General features: G+C 34.3%; 2 protein-coding genes across 4 annotated transcripts in view; one reads left to right on the forward strand and one right to left on the reverse strand.

Annotated features, from left to right (window-relative positions):
• The first annotated feature begins 4,285 nt into the window (after positions 1-4,285).
• Mettl2 (methyltransferase-like protein) lies at positions 4,286-7,548 on the forward strand. 2 transcript variants are annotated; one of them, XR_014426145.1, is made up of 7 exons: positions 4,286-4,692; positions 5,258-5,410; positions 5,554-5,868; positions 5,965-6,078; positions 6,393-6,565; positions 6,777-6,980; positions 7,428-7,548. XR_014426145.1 is itself a non-coding variant. In XM_083047254.1 (6 exons), exons 1-6 carry the CDS (start codon positions 4,580-4,582, stop codon positions 6,917-6,919), a joined length of 1,011 nt encoding a protein of 336 aa, XP_082903380.1. In that variant the 5' UTR covers positions 4,286-4,579; the 3' UTR covers positions 6,920-7,023. The 2 variants fall into 2 exon arrangements, 1 of the variants encoding a protein (XP_082903380.1); XM_083047254.1 differs by lacking the exon at positions 7,428-7,548 and having other exon boundaries at positions 6,777-7,023.
• A 387-nt stretch (positions 7,549-7,935) lies between these two features.
• Positions 7,936-20,333, reverse strand: part of Tpst (tyrosylprotein sulfotransferase) — an 86,363-nt gene continuing 73,965 nt past the window's right edge. For both annotated transcript variants that reach the window (XM_083047253.1, XM_083047252.1), the window contains 7 exons: positions 15,305-15,515; positions 12,805-12,938; positions 12,598-12,706; positions 11,710-11,904; positions 11,184-11,437; positions 10,563-10,760; positions 7,936-10,111 (listed from right to left, as the gene is read on the reverse strand). In XM_083047253.1, coding sequence (XP_082903379.1) covers positions 9,997-10,111; positions 10,563-10,760; positions 11,184-11,437; positions 11,710-11,904; positions 12,598-12,706; positions 12,805-12,938; positions 15,305-15,448 — 1,149 coding nt within the window. In that variant the 5' untranslated portion in view covers positions 15,449-15,515 and the 3' untranslated portion in view covers positions 7,936-9,996. The remainder of the gene's footprint in view (positions 10,112-10,562; positions 10,761-11,183; positions 11,438-11,709; positions 11,905-12,597; positions 12,707-12,804; positions 12,939-15,304; positions 15,516-20,333) is intronic.

A 20,333-nucleotide genomic window follows, 5' to 3' on the forward strand; every position in this document is an offset into this window, starting at 1 on the left:
CACACACACACACACACACACACACACACACACACACACACACACGAGAGTTTATCCTGAAATATTATTCAATGATCTCGGAATGCTGCATATATGTAATTCTAGAATTCAATCAATAAACGAATCCAAATAACACTTAATTAGAATATAGCATAACATATATATTAAAATTTATCCTTTTTTGCCTTTTAGCTTTCTCACTAATAATAATTTAGAAATAGTTTTAAAATTACGAAAGATAACACATGGATTAAGACAAAGATATAGGTAAAGATAAGATACATTTGCAAATATTTGTTACGTTATCCACGTGTTATATCTCTAGGATAGAACTTAAGAAATCCACCATTTTGAAAGATGCGTCGATGCAGGTGGTGCATTATCCATGTCTCGGAAAGGTTCTCTCGTCTGTAGTAGATCGAAGGGAGAGCAGAACGCGCAAAGGGACGAAAGGACGAGGGCGGAGGGTAGAGAGGTCGGGGTGAAAAGAGGGCGGAGGGGCAGAGAGAGAGAGAGAGAGAGAGAGAGAAGAGAGGACTCCGCGCGCTTCGTCGGGGTGGTTGCCCTCGTCTGCGCTTTGTGGGAAATGGCCGCTCAATAACGCGTAGGTCCTCCTCGTCCGCCCCTGCTCACCCTCCCTCGGCGAGGCAAGGGCCGATGCCCCAAAAGACAGCCGTCGAACTACCCTTGTCCTACCCATCCCGTCATCCCCTCGAAAAGGTCAAACCTTGCCCTTCCTCCTCTCATCCCTCTACTGGTAGACGAAAACCTACGAGCTGCAGAGACGAGAGAGGATGATGGCAAGAGATGACGATTGGTCGAGGTTGGCAATAAAGGACTTTGTGGATTGTCTTGAGGATTCGAGAGGAACCGGAATCTAACAATTGATTCTAAAAAATCTAGAAAAATGTTCAGAATCTACGAATAAATTTTGAAAGATCTGCAAAAGTGTTTCAATTGATATCTAAATTCGCGTTAAAAACTTTTGTCATATTCAATATTATTAATGTATAGATATTAGCTCTCAACATCAAGTTTTTTTTTTACAAATTATTCAATTAGATATAATAAATGTACGTATATTCATCCTTTTTTTAATTGTAAAATAAAAAGTATAATTTTTTGCATGTGTATGTAAAAAAAAACAGAAATAAAACATAATAAATATACACGAGAGATAGATTTTGCAAAAAAAAGATAGGTCTTATAAAATCGTATTCTTAAATAAGGTTTTCAATAATAAAAGTTTGCTAGTTTTACATAATACAGCTCGCTGCAACGGAAAATTCTCAGCGCAATGAGATGACCGATTTGAGCATGTTTTTGAAAAAGAACTATTCAATAAAATCACACAAAAGTCTTGTAAATTTAGACAAAAAGTATATAGTCCACATTTTGAACCCTTTGAATAAATGAAAAGCATTTGCAATCTCGACTATAGTACTAGTAGTAGTTTACTCCCTAATGCAACCCTCTCCCCTACTACAAGTGTGTACTTTGATTAAAATATTTCCCATAGCGCACACATGTTGCAATTGTTTACGAGCTAAAGGGCGAGACATTATCAGAGTACGCCAATTTTCAGCGAAGAGGACGCGAGTTTTCCTGTGTTTTTTTCCTCTTTTTTTTTATCTCCGACGAGTTCGCCGACTGAGATCGATGAGTGCCTAACCCGTCGCGCGCGAAAACATAGGGGGAGGGAGGGAGAAGGAACGGAGAGAGAGAGAGAGAGAGAAAGAGGGATGGAGGGAAAGGGAAACGGATCACGGTGTGTATCGATCTCGCCCCTAGGGACTCGCGGCAGGATTAGGACGTCACGGTAGCCACCCACGACGAGGCGGCGAGTGCAGGAACGGCGCGAGGACCTCGCATGGCCCTTGGCAACCGGTTGCCAGGAATCGCGCGAACGTTCCTCTTCTCCACCACCTCGCCGCTCGTAGTCTCTCGCTTCGCCTCGCTTCGTCTCGCTCGCCGCCAAAGAGAGCCGCATCGCGTCGATAAAGCGTCCTCGTGAACGAACCGACGAACTGCGCGCGAAAAGAGCGCGGACGGATCGAGGAAAACCTACGGGACGAATGCATTATTAACGTGCCTATTATTGAACGCGTGCGATTGAATAACGAGCGGCGCGAACTCTATTGTAGTCTGTATAAGTCGCGATTTGTAAGTACGCGCAGAGAGTACTATAAATATGATCTCATGTGTATGGATGAAGATTTCCACAGAGAGTAGATGAGCGTTATTTCGAAAGAATTGTGGAGAAAAAAGCGAAATTAAAAACACAGGTTGAATCGAAAGAAATTAAGAAGAATCAATGAGAAGGGATTTTGCATTTTTCAACATTTGAAAAGCAAGAATTGATCGAAAATTATCAAATGCCTGTTTTTTTTAATATTAATTTCCATCTTTTTTTATGTTGATTGTTTTAATTATATAAAGAAGCATCTAAAAATATATATAAAAGTAAAGCAATAAACTAATATGAAATACCTGTTATTTTCCATTCGTTCCATCCACAAATGAGTCCAAAGGTCCTTTATTACCTTTAATTTATATTTTATAAGCCAGCTTCTTCGTTAATCCAATTAATATCCTCGAAATTGATTTTTCCGAAAATAGCCGGTTGAAGTGGCAGATTGTATTTAGCAGAAATGCGCACTAGATGTGTATTGCGGATTATCCATCCCTCCATTCCTGAAAAAGATGTACAGTTATTAGTTATGCATAAAGATTCATCATTTTAATATCTTGTTTTTGTTGATATTAAATTATATACATATGCATATATTTTCAAAAATATGTACCAAAGTACATTCTTGAGAAGAAAAACTCAGATATTTAGATCTATCCTTTCGTTATATTTAAAAGGTGCTTCATTTTCAGCATGTCAAAATTCTCGCGCATTGAAAAGTAAATAATCGCCACGGATTCCAAAGTGCAAGGGTCGCGAGATTCGCCCCTGCGATATCAAGCATCCAATGACGCAACTCGCGCCACCCCCTCACCCCCGCGACCTGCAGCCCTCGCGCACCGCGTCACACCCATCCCGCGCTTCCGCATACCACGCGCGCATACCCTCAACCTAACCTATATCACTTTCTTAGGTCGTTGATCCTGCGGTCCCGCGCGCGCGATCGAACGCGCGTAGTTTCGCGGCGCAAGTGTGATATACATATTTCTCTCGCTGAAAAAAAAAAAAAAAAAATAGAAATATAAATACCGCTCAATCTCTCGCTGCGGGGTAGACGAAGGTGGATGGAAATTTAAGGGGGGTCGCGCGTAATCTCCACTCTCGTTCGAACTCTTCACGATATTTCTTTTCTACTCTCGCTTATTCTTGTAAGAAAGTATTTAGAGAACAAAACGACATATTCGTCTCTTTCGCGTTGAAGCAATAAATAAAGTAATAAAGAGTATTTTTTCCTTATATTCGATATAGTATTTTAAGATGAAAAGAAACTGAAACTCGATCTTAGATGAATCTGTTTCTTTTGTTTACCTGTGCATCTTTTTAACTTTCCTAAAATTTTTTTTTTTTTTTTTAATCGAAGCTTCGAATGCGCGTTTACTTTAACCTCTTGCACTTCCATGTCGAAGTCGATCTTATATATACAGAGGTGTTTTTTATATATGCTTATTCTTATTGTACTTGGCTATTTTGGCGTAGATTTGATCGTCAGTATAAAAATATAATACAGTCAGTATAATAATTGAAATATAAAATACAATACGCGGAATCGCTTGAAATATACAATATTATAAAAAATTGATCGAATGAATCCAAGCGAATTACATTTATTCGAAATTCCACATATAACTGGAAAAACATCATTAATAATTGATATAATTAGTAAAAGACTCTCCTCTCAGAGTCTCCAATAAATTAGCAACTTACCACTTTAAAAATTAAACGCTAAAATTATGTGAAAATGTAGCTGGAACAAGCCGGACAAGCCTATGCTTTACAAAATGGCTGGTAGACTCGTTGCTCGTGTAAACCTGCGAGAACATAGCAATTGATGTAAGTCGATATATCGATATAAATGTAGGGTACGTACTGTTCGATATATATGTATATCGATCAGGGCTCTCCGATATCGATATAAATCTAGTAACTTTTAATCATGGAAAATGCTCACAGATGTCTCTAGTATAGACATTTGTGAAAATATTTCTAAAATAAAATAAATATAATAATTTCCTTCTCTTATCATTTTATTTTGCAATTATTTCGCATATCACCTTTCTTTTATCAATCTATATTATTTTGCTTATACGTATATTTGGCTAAATTAAACAGTCGTTTCTCTTGTGAGAAGAGAAAAAAGTATGGAAGTAACCACAATCACACAATTGTATATCATGTAATTATTTCAATGATTTGGATTTTAAGAAGGAAAATACACCCATCTCACGTTTATTTGCGCTGAATCTTAAGAAGGAAAATACATCTCACGTTTATTTGCGCTGATCCCTTTTTCATCAGATGACGTGTCCTCGACGTGTCGAAATCGCGACGCGACGATCAGCGAGAACGTGGACAACAATTTCGCGCCATTTCGCCGACGCGGTTTGAAACATGGCCGAGGGGACGACGTTGTTGAACAACGACGACGATCGTGAAACGGGGAGGCCACAATTCGGAACGCGAAACTTACCCCTCGACGGGAACGTCTTCCAGCACAATGCGTGGTATGTCTTATTATGGCTCCATGTGTATGCAAGCGACCACACGTGACGCTGCTCCGAGATGACGTTTCGTCAAACGTCACATATCCGGTCTAACCTACGGAATTAGAAAATGAAGAAAGAATCAAACATTATCATATATATTAATTATTATACGCATATATTATACGCACAGACTTTTTTCTCTTTTATTATATATAAATATATCTTTAAATTGGATTTGAATTACACATGACAAGCGTGTTTTAATCTAAAAATTAAAGCCTTTGAATTGAGTACGTTGATCGATTATTAATACAGTATTATATTTTATGCATAATAAACTATTTTTAATAATATAAAACTATTTTATTGTGAATATAAAGAATACAGATAGAATGAGCAGTGCTAATGCGTGATAATCGATACATTTGCATTCATATATTTTTAATTTTATTTTGTTATTTTATCTTATTTCTTTTTTATTTATTATTAAATAAGAACAATGTAAAATTTCGAGTCATTTTGTTCATTCAGGGAGCCTATTATTAAATGTTCTGTAATTATTAAGTATTTGATATTTTAAAAGGGATAATGTTACGTGGGACGAGGGACAGGAAAAGTTGGCACAACAGAAAGTGGATGAACATTCCATTGTTACATTATCGCATGAAGAATTCCTGAAATATGAAACTGAAGCGGACAAATATTGGGACAAATTTTATGGAATACACAACAATAGGTATATTTTTATCTATATAAATTCTAGGAAAATTTCTTTTTCCTTTATTAGATTAATTAGATTATTAGATAATATATTCATTGAATTGAATTGTTATACTTGTTATTTTAAGAATAAATTTCTAATTAATATATTTATTTTAGATTTTTTAAAGACAGACATTGGTTACTGATTGAATTTCCCGAATTAGCACCCAATACTGTGAAACAAAACACAGAAAGGCCTATGAGAGCTGCACTTACCGATGAAGATAAAAGTCACGGAGATAAGCATATCAAAATCCTCAATTTGCCGTGTAAAGATAGTTGTAAAATATTCGAAATAGGCTGTGGCGTAGGAAACACTGTATTTCCCATACTCATGTACAACACAGATCCAAAGTTATTTGTGTATTGTTGTGATTTTTCCGCCAAAGCAATTGATATATTACAACAAACTCCTGCTTACGATGTAAATAGGTAGTGTCCTCATTTGTGTAAATTTATTTCCATTTATCCAATCACACATATATAATTGTGTATATTTGCACAATTTACATTCGTCTGTGATTTTAGATGTAAAGCATTTGTCCTGGACGTAACTCAAGAAACGTGGGCAACTCCTTTTGAGCCTGAAAGTCTAGACATTGTTATTCTTATATTTGTTTTATCTGCCATCCATCCTGATAAGTATGTTGTTTTGTTATGTATTATTAACTCATTTTATTTATTGCACTTATTACATTTATATTAAATTTTTTTATCTTGTGTTAACTTTATACACATGTAACTGTTATATCTTTTTTAAATTCTTAAATTTTTCTTATATATATTTTATTTTATTTTTTTAAATATATATTTAATGTTTTTTTTCTTATATTTTTCTTGTTATACAAGTATAAATAATATTTTGTTATCCTTATAATAGTTGTTACTTTGTATATTTTATATTATTTAAAAAAAAGATACATATGTTAATATATTTCTTGTATTGTGTTTTGCAGAATGCAACATGTTGTGCAGCAAATACACAAATATCTAAAGCCAGGTGGAATAGTTTTGTTTCGTGATTACGGCAGATATGATTTAGCGCAACTGAGATTTAAGAAAAATAATTATCTCGACAAGAACTTCTATGTACGTGGAGATGGCACCAAAGTGTATTTTTTCCTACATGGTAATATATCCTTGAAATTTTAATATATCTACTAGAGTTAATATCAAAATTTATTTATTCTTGTATGTCGAAACGTTCTTATACATTACTATTTTCAAATTATATGTTGTGTGTGATTCTTATTTATTTAACTATTGATATTTAAAGTTTATATTTTCTCTGCAAATTATTCATTAAAATATTCATTACATAAAAATATTGTTTGTTCCAGAGGAAATTAGAAAGTTATTTACCAGTAATGGCTTCATCGAAGAACAAAACTTTGTCGACAGAAGACTGCAAGTTAATAGGGGTAAACAATTGAGAATGTACAGAGTGTGGGTGCAGGCGAAATATCGAAAGACATCGTTGTAAGAGTTGTGTAATACAATTTATGGAGATTCCCAAGAAAAACGAAGATTTATGATAGAAATCTGTAAGCACAATATAATTGGACAAAAATATATTTTTATATCGTTCTTGCGCGTTTTCATTGCTCAATGTATATATACATATGTATGTATATTAAATGGTGGTATATATATATATATATTATTAAATATACAATGTATATATATTAAAAATTGTCTCTCATTTATTTAAATGCAACTCATCAAATCTGAATAATGTAATATATATATGTAATATATAACTTATTACTATAAAAAATTAAATAATTTATATAAATTTTTTGGTCCGAAATATGGCACATTTAAAATTAAAAAAAAGAAAAAATACGTTAATATATACAATTATATACATTGATATTGATATAATATATATTCATAAATTACTATGTGTAATGTCAGTAGTGTTGCATGGTTTTAAAAAAAGTTTTACGTACATCGTTAAACTATTTTCAAGCATCAAATATCTATTTCAGAATTGTTGATCGATGACACTAATTGAAATATTCTAAGATATCCACTTTTCACGTACAAGGGGATCAATAAAAGCAACCTTTTTAAAATTAAATTAAAATTTTTCATAATAATTAATTATAATATAATGAAGAATCCAAAATATTTTACCAGTTTTATGACTCGAACAAATAATATAAATTGCGCGCGATTTCGAAATAAAGCTGCAGTCTTTCTATCCACTGGTTGGAAGTGAAACGAGGAACGTGGACTGGATGTAACAGAGTTGTGTAATATTAAAATAATTTAATTGCACAGATCGACAAATAGTCAAGATTTTGACATGCCTTTGCTTATCTGCCACAGATTCCATTCTAATAGCGCATTATTTTTTTTCTCTCTAAAATTATAATATAACTGTTATAAAAATCCATGAACAATAAAATGTGTCGCAGCCAAATCACGGTCGAGAAAGACTTCGCAGATATTTTATTTACATTTATATTAATGTCAGGTTGGTTCATAAAAACTGCATCACATTTTCCAGCAAATTTTAATTTTAAACAAAAAGATTAAAGACAATTAATCTAAATTTTTAAAAGGAAAATTGCTTAAAGTTAAAATATTTATAATTAAAATACTTCTCGATTATTAAAAATTATTTTAAAACTAATGAAATTTCGATTTTTTTTATGTGATAAAGTTTTGTATTACCGACCAGATATTGATTTCTGATAATATATATAGGTGTATATATCAGAAATATATTCGCAATATTTTAATAGATATACCAACCAAAGATGGTTTGGCTGAAAAAAAATAAACTATATTACTTAAAAAATATGGCGAACATGAAAAATTCGATTCAATTTCGCGAATTTGTTACAACAAAGTGGCGTTTAAATGATACGATGGAGATGCGGAGAATAAAAACCCTAATGTGCAAATTTCGACTTTGTAGACGCATACGTTATTAATATATGATTAATATATATAATTGGACGAATGTTACGCAAAAATTATAATTTATACAAAAAATTAAAAAAGAAAAAAACAAGCTATACATACACATTGCTAAGCTAGCGACATAAATTAACTCGTTTTTGCGTAATTTCGATCCATGTATCGCGTTTAACATTGAATAAAAAACTTTGCGCTGGGTTATTATCCTCCTAAACTAATCAACCTCCAATAAGACTTTGTTCGTAAGGGACAAAACAGGACAAGTTTTTATCTTCTATTTCTTTGCGCATTTAAAATTGATCTCTTGTCGTTAAATATCTTATCAACGCTTCTCTTTAAAATTACTGGCCCTTGTTGGTCGGTCATTTAATAAAAAAAAGATTGAAACTCATCACGCTGTGTTTGGTTTTTCACATACATGCGAAAATGATCCATATATTCATCTCTATAACGCGAATTGGCATAAGATCATTTTCGTGTTTTTTTGTGACAGCATCAAAAACTCGTCGAAATGATGAAGGATCTTATTCTTTACAATACATAATCAAAGTTTAATCGCTAAACGCGACAAATATCAAGCTTGTTAATCTTGTGATTCATAATAATCAACTATGACTATGATGATAGATCAGAGTGATAATATTTTGTCAATTCGGGATTTGTAATGCGCTATACAATACTTGTAATGCTAGACGATGCTAGTGACCAAAAGAAACTTGTCATTCAATTTAATCAAATGAAAAGGTTTTGTTAGATCTCTTCAAGTGTAATTGGTTACTAATAAATATATTTATTTCATAATAAATATATTCATTATTCATTATAGTATGCATTATTAAGTAAAAATAAAAAATTAGTATAAAAATGCGGTAAGATAATAATTTGCGAGGTCCAGTCTAGATATATAAATACAACATATCTAACATAAATCATATCTAAAATGAACCTTACAAATTATGCTTCATTCTTGCATCTTCCTTCAAATTGATACAATAGTAGCGCTCTACTATTCAACATATATTATTATTATATCTCATGTTTAAGATAATATTGGCATTAATTATATGCATGGTCCAGAAATAAATTGTGCGATAAAATCTGCTAATATATCCATCTTAAGACGAAAGAAAGTCATATCTCATCTGAATTTATTAAGATTTAAAAGAACTGTTAGAAATTATCTATTTTTACGCAAGCTTTTACTAACAGACAATGTAGCATACTCTGCATTGACACTTAATAAATTTTCGAAATATTTCCCGCAGTACTGCGGCTAGTCATTTCAGAAAAGACACTTTATATTTTCTAGTCACGATCTAGTATTACAAATCTCCTGATTTCACGAAACACGCGAGTCTAATAATGCGAATAAATAAATCATCGCGATGAGTGATGTCGATGAATTCGTTGTCAATGCATGTCGTCGACGTGACAACGAGGGAGATTAAGAAAACACGACGAGGGCGATTAATCCTCGACGGGACGACAAGTCGCGTTATACGCGACTATCGAGTTTACTTTGAAACTACAAGGAGGAGAGAAGTCCGCACGCGCGGAAATCCTAAGTCGGGTTAGACTTAGGATAGTAGTTGGTTACGTGTCGCGCGCATCTAAAAGAATCACGCGGGGTCACGCGATCGGAGCCGTGCTGGAAGCAGCTTCCTCGTTGCTCGTCTCTGTCGGTCTGTGAGATAGATGGTATGCTCGCGCCTTCTCCTCCCAGAGTTTTTCGCCAGCCAATACCCTACAAGAAAAGAAATTAAATAAATAAATCAAATATTAAAAACAATCTTTATATATAAAATTATATATATATATATTTACAAAGCTTTATAATATATCGTCAGAGATTCCTGTTGTTCTTACAAAAAGAATCTTAGTGTTTAAAAAATTATTTTAAAATCATTTAGTAATTAAATAAATAATCGGCGAAAACTGTAAATCTCCTACAATATGAGACAATATGGCCCAATTACACTTTTTTTAATAATTACAATTCTTTGTTTAAAATTCCAATTAATTTAGAACTATAACTATACAATATACTTAGTATTATATAGTAGTATGTCAAATCAATTGTGACCCATTTCGATTTGGTTCCGGTTCACTGCACATGATTTAAATACTGTTCGTGAGAGCAATTCTGTACACAATAACTGTGTAACAACCGTATAGTATAACGAATAGTCACGTACCGTCTGGTGTTGTCGCTAACTAAACTATCCGGTGCGCCGTAGACAGGCGGATTCGCGTAAGGATCATAGCCGAGCACGGAGAGCATCGGCGCAATGTCGGCCATCTCTCTCACCACGTCCTCGGGAATGTTACCGACCCATTTGGTCAGCGCCGCCAGATTCACGGGCTTTATGATTTGATCTGACGACCTCTCGACTCTGTTGAACATGATGTTAATGTTATGTAATGTAACTATTAAAACGCTCATTTTATCGCTTTTAATACTGCTATATTATTTTAACACTAATGAAACATCATTTTATAGCTCATTATGATATTACTTCAACGTTAATAATAACGAACGACTAATTCGTTATAATTTTGGCGTTAATAATGCGAAGCACTATACCATGAAGATACATTATCGTATTATTTTCACGTTACTAACGCGAAATGTTATTTTGTGGTTGCATCATTATATTATTTTAACATTAATTAATATTAGTATAACTTTATCATCGTATGACATTACTTTACTTTAACATACATATGCATGTGCGCCCATTAATTCTAGGATACATTGTAAATATTATTAGTAAGTTGTCTCTCGCTCTTGTTTTTTCTTTCTCTATTTTTCTTACTTGCTCAGAGGCACTCCCCCGGGTTTGTTGATAAATTCTTCGTGATGCATGACGGACTCGTTCCACGGTACATCCAAATAATTTAATATCTTCTTCATCCATTGACGTGGATGTAGCACCAGCTGTTCGTAAGGGACCATCAAGCATCTTTCCGGCCCCAGCTCCTTGCACTGGCCATACATTACGGAAATTGCGTGATTCCACCTGATGAGAGACTGCCGGTAGGACGATAAATCGAACCCGGTTATGGTGACCTGCGAAAGGAGAATAGATGCTACTTGTGGAATCGTCGTAATGGATTGCTCTATACATCGCCAGAAACGTAACGTCGAAGATTGGAAAAACTGCGTTGACTGAAAGAAATTCTTTAATTCTTAAAAAATAATCAATAACTACGTTTGCGACAGAAATGGAAATACAAAACAACAGAATTCGAAATAGAGAAATGACAACATTTTCGCGGCAACTAAATATATATATCTGGAAAAATGTAACGTGTAAAATATGTGATACAGGGTTTTCTCACCTTCCTGGATATGATAGAATGCACCGTGGCGCGCCCGTCGCGTACCATGAATATAAATTTGGCGTTCGGGAAGAGTTCGAGGATATACGAGCCCATCTTTAGGGTAAGTGGGTCCTTGTTGCACAATCTCGGTGCAGGCTCGGCGTGTCGCGCTATTATCTCCAAGCAAAACGCCGCTATCGCGCTGTCTATCACCTGAAGAAAAACAAGTCTTGATATCTTGAACTACTATAATAATAGTAGAGATAGCTCTGCGTATCCTATCCTTTCTTCTCTGTTTTACGCATATAAAATATATAATTTTGTAAATATAACATTTTTTAAATATAAAATATAGGTACTAGAATATCGATATTGTTTATTTCAGAGGCAAACGAATTTTGAGAAGTTAGTTGGCTCTAAAATAAGTCGGCCTTATGTTAGTTTTTAGATTAGACTAACACGCCTCGCGGCTTAAGATTCCGTAGAGAGCAAAGTTTACAATTTCACGCCATGGTAAAATATAATTATTTGAACTATGTACATAAATCTTACACTTTTACTTAGTTTTGGCGGGTAGGCGGAAAGAGAGGAAGAGAACGTTTAAACATTGGGACATTTAAATAAAACGTAAGTATCCCGGCAATACTTACGGTGAAAAGTTTCCGGTTTCCCGTTCCGCGTTTTTCAAGAGTACTAGAGAAGTAGTATCGCGCTCTCGATAAATACTCGAGAAACGTTGGAAACTTTTTTTTCCGAGAGTTTTTTTCGTCAGAACGATACATTATTCAAATCTGTCCCAGTATTGAAATATACTCTTTCTCTCTCTTTCTCTTTTCTGTTTTGCTTATAACTTGCCGTCATTATTTCTCGTATTTTTAGAACACAGAGACATACACAGTCACTTACTTCTTTCGAGATTCCCGCCTCGGTAAGCCGTACGTTCTCCTTCTCGGATTTGGACCAATGCATCTTCATCTGGAGAATCCGCGGTATGACTCTGGTCTCTTGTCCGCATCTAGAATAAAGTCAGCAAAATTTTTTTATAAATGGTCTATTTCTGTTTAATATTGTCCTAAAATAATATCTGCCCAAATAATAATTGCAAACACTCACCTCACGTCAGGGTGCGCGTCCAACATGGCACGCATCAAGGTCGTACCTGATCGTGGTACACCGCCGATGAAAATGAGCGGCATGTAACGATCGTACGTGTACGTCTTGCGATCAAACGGTCCGATCACGTATTTCTGTTCGATAAAAATAAAAATATAATATTAAAATATACAGGGTGTTAAAAAATTGGACCGACAAATTTAGAAGACATCAGAATAAACATTATTTGTTAATACTATTTTTCTCTACGTTTTTAATTTTATACTGTACATGATAATAAAATAAGAGTTTGTGACTTGAACATAAACAAATGTAAAATCCACATGTGGAACAATTGAATTGTATTTTATTCTTGAACAAAAACGCGGAACAAATACATAAAGTGTAATTTACTCTTTTACAGTAAATGCTCCAAAATTTCTCCATTAATTTTAATACAAAGGTGACAAACTGAAAAGCCACAAACTCATATCTCATATCATGTAGTATTAAAACTAAAGAGTTGTAGAGAAAATTATTATTAACAAAAAAATTGAAGTCTTCTTTCTCCCTTCAAAGTTTGTCAGTCTAATTTTTTAACACCCTGTATAGTGTACAAAAAAATTAGTAAAATATGTATGTAAAAATATACGATACATATTCGTATTGTTATTTGTTTGGAGAAAACTCAACAAGTTTATCGAAAATTCGTGTTTTATCGAAAATTACGTTAAATTGTTAATTGTGGGCAATTTACAACAACACCAACAAACACTTTTGCAATTATATAGGTATCATTATGCAATTATGTAGATCATTAAAATTCTGTTTAAGCACAAATGTTGTTTGAAAAATTTAACAAAGGATTACAAGAAGGTTTTATTCTGTTTCATTTATTCATGTAAAATTAATTTACGGAAAATCTTTCATTTTCGATCGCGTTTGTAATTAAAAACATAATAAAACAAAAAGAAAGATATTATATGTTTATTCATATTTTATATACAAAAATTTTACATTTATTTATGTCGGCTCTTATTCTACTACAATATATATATATATATATATATATATATGTATATATGTATATGTATATTTATTCACTTATTTATTTATTCAACAGAAAGGTGGAATATGAGCCAAAGTAAATATAAAACAAAATATTTTTATATAAGATATAGAAATAAAGATATAAAATGTAATATTTTTCTTTTTGCCGAGTTACGTTCATAATTAAGTGGTATATAAACTCTTACTCGTCGTTCGTTCCGGTATTTTGCCGTAACTACCTTAACGCAATTAAAGTATAAGTCTACAAGAAAATTAATAAAAGCATCTCTCCGAGTCTACGACGGAAGTGGATCGAGAAGACGCGGAGTAGTTGGCTCAAAAGTTAAGACTCGTCGGTGTATCGACTTAGTCGCAGAGGCAACTTGATCGAACTATTCTTTAAGAACGCCGGATATTCCTTCGTCCACGTCCGGCAGTTTGGCGTTGATTAAGGCCAAGATGAAGTTTTAGCAGCTGCCACGTCCGTTCGTTATTAAATACGTCGCCCGACAGTTAAATTCGCGTAGTCATACTTCCTCTTCTTCCCAATTACATACCGAAACCCGCGGCAAGATATATGATTAATCTTTCATCTTTATGCTCTACTATATCTCTACGCTACACATTTTCATACAAGTTTCATTTTACGTAATATAACTCGCGTGTGTTTAGTAATCTTTCATTTAATGTGTGACACGTCAAAGCACCGTCGAGAATTTTTGAATGATATTTTAGAATAATAGAATCAATATCACGTTAAAACATTCTTGGAAAAATGATAAAAAAGTTTATTGAGTTGAAAAAAATGTTGTCCGACGTCTCTCGCGACTAATATTTTTCAATCGCCAGAATAAATATACAGACGTGTAGAAGAATATTACTTTTTATAACCAGATAGCGTTTATTTTGACAAAGCGTATATATATTCAAATTTAAATAAGTTTTGTCTACTGAACTTCATTGTCGAGCCACGTATCGTTCATAATCAGTAAACTCGTTCGATGGATTAAAATTCGATATTTGCACGAAACAAAGCTCTTAACAAGCTTGGCGCAATTAATATTTTGACAGCCATTAATTGCCGATTAATAATATACAGGCACCGCCATGAGACTCGAGCCGTGATAATATATCGCGCGCATATTATATTATCGTTATTATCATTCCGATTAATTATTATTGTTATTATCGCGCCGAGAGGAAGCGAGAATAGAGTTCTCTCTCTCTCTCTTTTGCAAAGTGGATAATTAAAATTTCTCATTTTAACAGAGACAGAAAGGATAATTTCCGAAAGCATGCGGCATATATTTAATTACATATTTTTAATTATTATAAAATTTAATTTTATTTAATAGGAAAAAATGTACTTTTTTCATTTCGTCGAATTATGAAGAAAGAGACGCGGGATTTCTGTGTCTGTGTACGGTGGATATAATCTAGCTGAATTATATAATTTATCTGAAACACTCACCTCCTTGCCGACCATCACGGCCGCGGGCGTGTACCTGGTGGAGCCGCAAATAATGCCCAGCTGATAGAGCGCGAAGACGAGGAGAAGACCCACCAGGCAAGCGATGGGCCCTTTCCGGCCGCTGCGGCTCGACAGGAACAACATGTCGCCCGCCGTGTTAAAAATCGCCTCTCATCAGATGCTTCGTGGATAATTTACTACCTCATTGTATCTGCAAAATTAAATCTTTCTTAAAAAAGTGCGACTTATTTAAATATAATTATATTAAATATAAATATATATAGTATATATATTAATATTAAATATTAATATATTATATATATATCAATATATTAATATTAATTTAATATTTTATATTATATATAATATATATATTAAATGTAAAATTCAAATTTGTTTTCGCAAGTCCTCCGATGATCCTAAAAAGATCCTATAAGAAAATTACTAATATAATCCGCACACAGACAGCCTGTGATGGATTAATCTTTGATCTCTTCTGTAGGATTTGCACAGCATTTTTTCACAGTACAAATTTATTTTTCACATAGGATAGATTTTTCTCAGATATATATATAAAATTAAAAAAAAATTGCAATTTACTTAAATATTTGCTTTTTACAAATCTTCGGTCTTGAAAAGATCTCAAGAAAATTACTAATCTAGTCTGCACACAGACAACCTGTGATGGATTAATCTTTGATCATTTTTGCAGGCTTTTCACAGCAATTTTGCACGTAAAATTTATGAGATTATATGCGATACCTTTATCAAACACAAAGTTAACAATTTCATTTTTGCACCATTAATCGTAAGATATTCAGAGTTTTTAATTAGGATTGGAATTAACTTTTCGAAACTAACTTTTCGTCCATCGCGCATCGTCGGCAATCCTTGCTGATCCAATTTGTGGACAGACCGTAAAGGATCAAGTTCCGATCCTTTTTCAGAGATTTCGGACGTCCGTAATCGAAGGACGGCGAAACGAGAGGATTCGACGGACAGTTTTCGAAATTCGCTGCTCGCGTCAAAGGATCGTATCTTCGGGAAGATGCTCTCTATCTGGACGTAAAATACACGCGCGTTTTATCGCGGCTCTTTTCTCTCGCGCTTTCTTTTCCCGACCGCTTTTCCGGTGACCCATGAATCTTGTCCGGTCTCTTCCGGATGTGCGCTGTCGATATTGTTTTCGCGGATGGTACCTTAAGCCTGGTATTTGTCTAACATGTCGAGCTGTCTTCGGAAAATTGATATCCGTGTAACGCCATGAGGCGCAAAGAGAGAGAAAGAGAGATAAATATAGAAATAGAGAGAAAAAGAGAGAGATATCTTGAACGAGATCGATGTTTACGACGCGTCTAGCAGTCGAAAAATATTGTTGCTCTTCGATTTGAACGATATTTCGAAAAACGCCGTATCTCGCCGTTCGATCATATGCTAATGGACCGATACAAGCAGCCTCATGCATTCAAGATCACTCTGCGGATGGCGTGAAATAAATTTTAACTTTGGAAAAAGACGCCTCTGAAACGTCAAATAGAACCTTATTGTGTGTGTATTTGTATTTGTTATATACAAATTGACAATTCGGTTAGACAATCGTTAAAAACGTAATGGAAGATTATAATTATTTACCTAGTAAAATGCTGTTTCTTAAAAAAATCGTGACTTTCTTTAAGTAACCACGGCCTGTAATATTGCGGGTAAATCATTTCCGGTATTATTTGAATAACAATGTCTAAATGAAGTGAAAATTACAGCATGCGCTGGGATTGATGTCTGCAGTGACTTGTAATTTATAATAGGAATACCGGAAGTCGAGAAAGAGAGAGGGAGAGGGAGAGAGAGAGAAAGAGCGCCGGATTACACATTTTCTCTTTTTTTCAAGCGGCTTTACGTAATTGTACGCCGCGTTTCCCGTCGACGCGTAAGTTTAATGAAAGTTCGACGTGCCTTAGTGACGTCCGGTAGCTTTTAAACCGATACCCCATTATAATCGACGTCGTTGCTTGACTGGCGCGCTAACGAGAACGAATCGATCCCGGGGGGTTGGGAGGGTGAATCTCGGTTAAGTTTCTAGGAAAGCTATCGATTCGTCCCGAATAGTTCGAAATTATTCTTCCCTCGTATTGTGCGACGCGCGCCTGTTGTTCAACGACATCGGGATTACGGAACAAGGTAAATTAAATCCCGGCATGTGTATCGGCTCATATTGCGATTTATTAAAATAAAAGGAGAAGCAGACTTACAAGAGAGAATGTAATATTACGTTTCTAATAAAAGAAATTTGAGGTAAGGCTCTATTAAATCGCGGGATCTGTATCGACCAAATAAAAGTAGCTTATATATATATATATATATATATATATATATATATATATATATATATATATAAGTAATTAAGTATCTTGATCGCGAAATATTTGTTTTTTATTTTTGTTGTTTTCGACAATAACGATTTAAAAAATGAATTGACAAGCACGTTGAAAATGAGAAAAATAAAAAGCCAAATATTTCGCGATCAAGATACTTAATTACTTTTTTAATAATGTAATATCATCATCCTTTTATATCAAACTCTTGTTCGAAATCACAGAGGTACAAAAAGTCCGAGTCTCGATCTTTTCAGAGAAATATCGGGTAGAGTTATTATTATTCCACAGTGCCGCAACACATTTTTATAATGGAGCTCCGATTTTGTTGAACAGTAATTTGCAACACGCAACAACGGAGGGGAAGGAGAGACACGACGATCTTCGTTTTGCAACCGCGCAGCGAAAGTTACGATGTCCATCAAATATTTGACTCCAACCTTTCACGTGTATATGTAATCACACAGACGGTCCATTTCCATCAAGCTCATCCATCGAGCCGCTCCGTTCGCGAGCAATTTAAACTTTAATCGCGAAAACTGAGGAACAATAGCGGACGCCGCGTGCGAAAGAACAGACGCGAACAAAAGATAAGCGTTATATGTATAATAAACTCGGTTTTGGAAGAAGCAGGAAACACGTGGCATATCCCCCTTTCATCCAAAACTATGCAATTAACGATGTCAACGATAATTGCTCGAAATCGCAACAGCCTCAAAGGCGATCAAAAAGGAAAAGGGAGAGAGAAGCGGAAGAAATTTCGGACCAAAATTTCTGACAACGCGCAGTTTCCGTGATCATAATATTAATTTTCATTTGTATGATAATTAATGCAAAATCTTTTACGTAAAATTTGATTCTATGCTAGTATTCATGATTTATCATTATCCGATGTCTCAATCGATATTCTATTGTTCTATGTATAGTAACAGAATTGTGTGATATATATATATATATATTAATGACATATAATTTGTAATAATAATAACAATAACAATAACAACAACAACAATAATAATAATAATGATGATAATAATAATAATAATGTCCTATGCATTGGAAGATCACAAGTGACCTGGTGGGTGAATTGGAAAATAATGACGATAATAACAATAATAATTATTATTATAGTAACAAGGAAATGTAACAAGAGAATTTGTATAATAGTTTCTCCGATGCTTGTGCGTCAGAACCTGTTGTTGTTATTTTCAATATTTATCTCAAATTCCATCGAGAATTTTTATCTCACATCACCGAGTATCCTATTTTGCAATTTTGGACGTTCCCCGTTTCAACATTCACGAGTCGAGTATTCGACTTTCGTTGAAAAAAAAGTTTTTTTTATTATACGATACGCACAATCGATGGAGTTTTCTCGATGCTATCTCATCCCCGATTAAATTTAGATTCGCTTCATTTTATTTCTAACGCTCATTATCACATAGATGAGACTCTAGTTAAGTGAGCCAGTAGTTTATCGAGATTCCGCTTTGTTCTACACTATCGCTATCGAAAGTCGATCGAGGTGGCTGGAATTCAACTGGCGAAAACTTTAAAACCGCACATCGGGACCAGAGAGAGAATGAGCAGTGAAGCTTACTTAGTGCGACGGTGGTCGTCGTCGTTATTTTATATTTTCGCTTTTTATCTCGCAACAAAATTCCCTTATTGCGTCGCTTTTGAAAAGCGCCAACCAGCTGAGAAGCGGTATTACGTTAATGGCACGGCGGTGGGAAAAAAAAATGAAAACTGACGGCCTTTTGCAGCGAGCAACGCTAGCCCTTGTAACATTCTATTTCTCGTACACGGTTAATATTAATAAAGATATTCAACACCCCGAGAAAATTACGGAAGCGTGAAAAGGAAAGTATTTGATCGCGCGAATTTTTCAGAACAAAAGGTCATCTGCGAGTTCGTCAGAAATTGTATTTATATGTCTGCGATATACACTCGTCAAAAAAATTATCGCAACACGTAATTAATATCAAAATTTAGCATAAATTCAAATAAGCGTATCTCCGCGAAAAATTGTCGTATTTCAAAATTTTTTTTTTGTTTTAAAGGATAAAGTCTCTACTTTAAGGAACTTTTGTTCGATTTAAATTTTATTCTCTCCCCCTTTCTCCATCCCTTTGAAAGAAGAGACGTGTTTTTTTTTTTTCAAAAAATTGTATAGTTTGACGAACTCTACGGAGTGTACTAAATTTTTTTCGCAAATATCATCATAACTATCGTAAAATATGGACTTTTCTCTACAAATTTAAAAAAAAATTGAATACCGTACGATTTTTTTTCGCAAAGTTACAGCATATCAAAGTTACCTATGCATTTTTGCCTATGTATTCAATTACCACCAACATTAGCATTATCCGATGGGCACTACGGGGAAGTTGCTGGTCGGATTTTGCCCATCGTGTGTGTGTGTGTGTGTGTGTGTTGGAGCAGGGATATATGTTCGTATTTAAAATTGTGTATTTCTGCTTCGTCTTCGGATGACCTTTTATGGGAAGATGGCTGCATGATTTTGAAAGACTACCAACCAATTTTCAGCAATTGGAAGCACCCCTACATCGAATATGGTTCGAAATTCTGCAAGCCACAATTAGAGCCTGCATTAATATGCGTGAACGCCTGCAAGAGGTCATCCGAAGACGAGGCAG

Source organism: Prenolepis imparis, unplaced genomic scaffold (assembly GCF_030444845.1).
Source record: "Prenolepis imparis isolate NDT839.2.m4 unplaced genomic scaffold, iyPreImpa1.0 SCAF_9, whole genome shotgun sequence".
Lineage (NCBI taxonomy): Eukaryota > Metazoa > Arthropoda > Insecta > Hymenoptera > Formicidae > Prenolepis > Prenolepis imparis.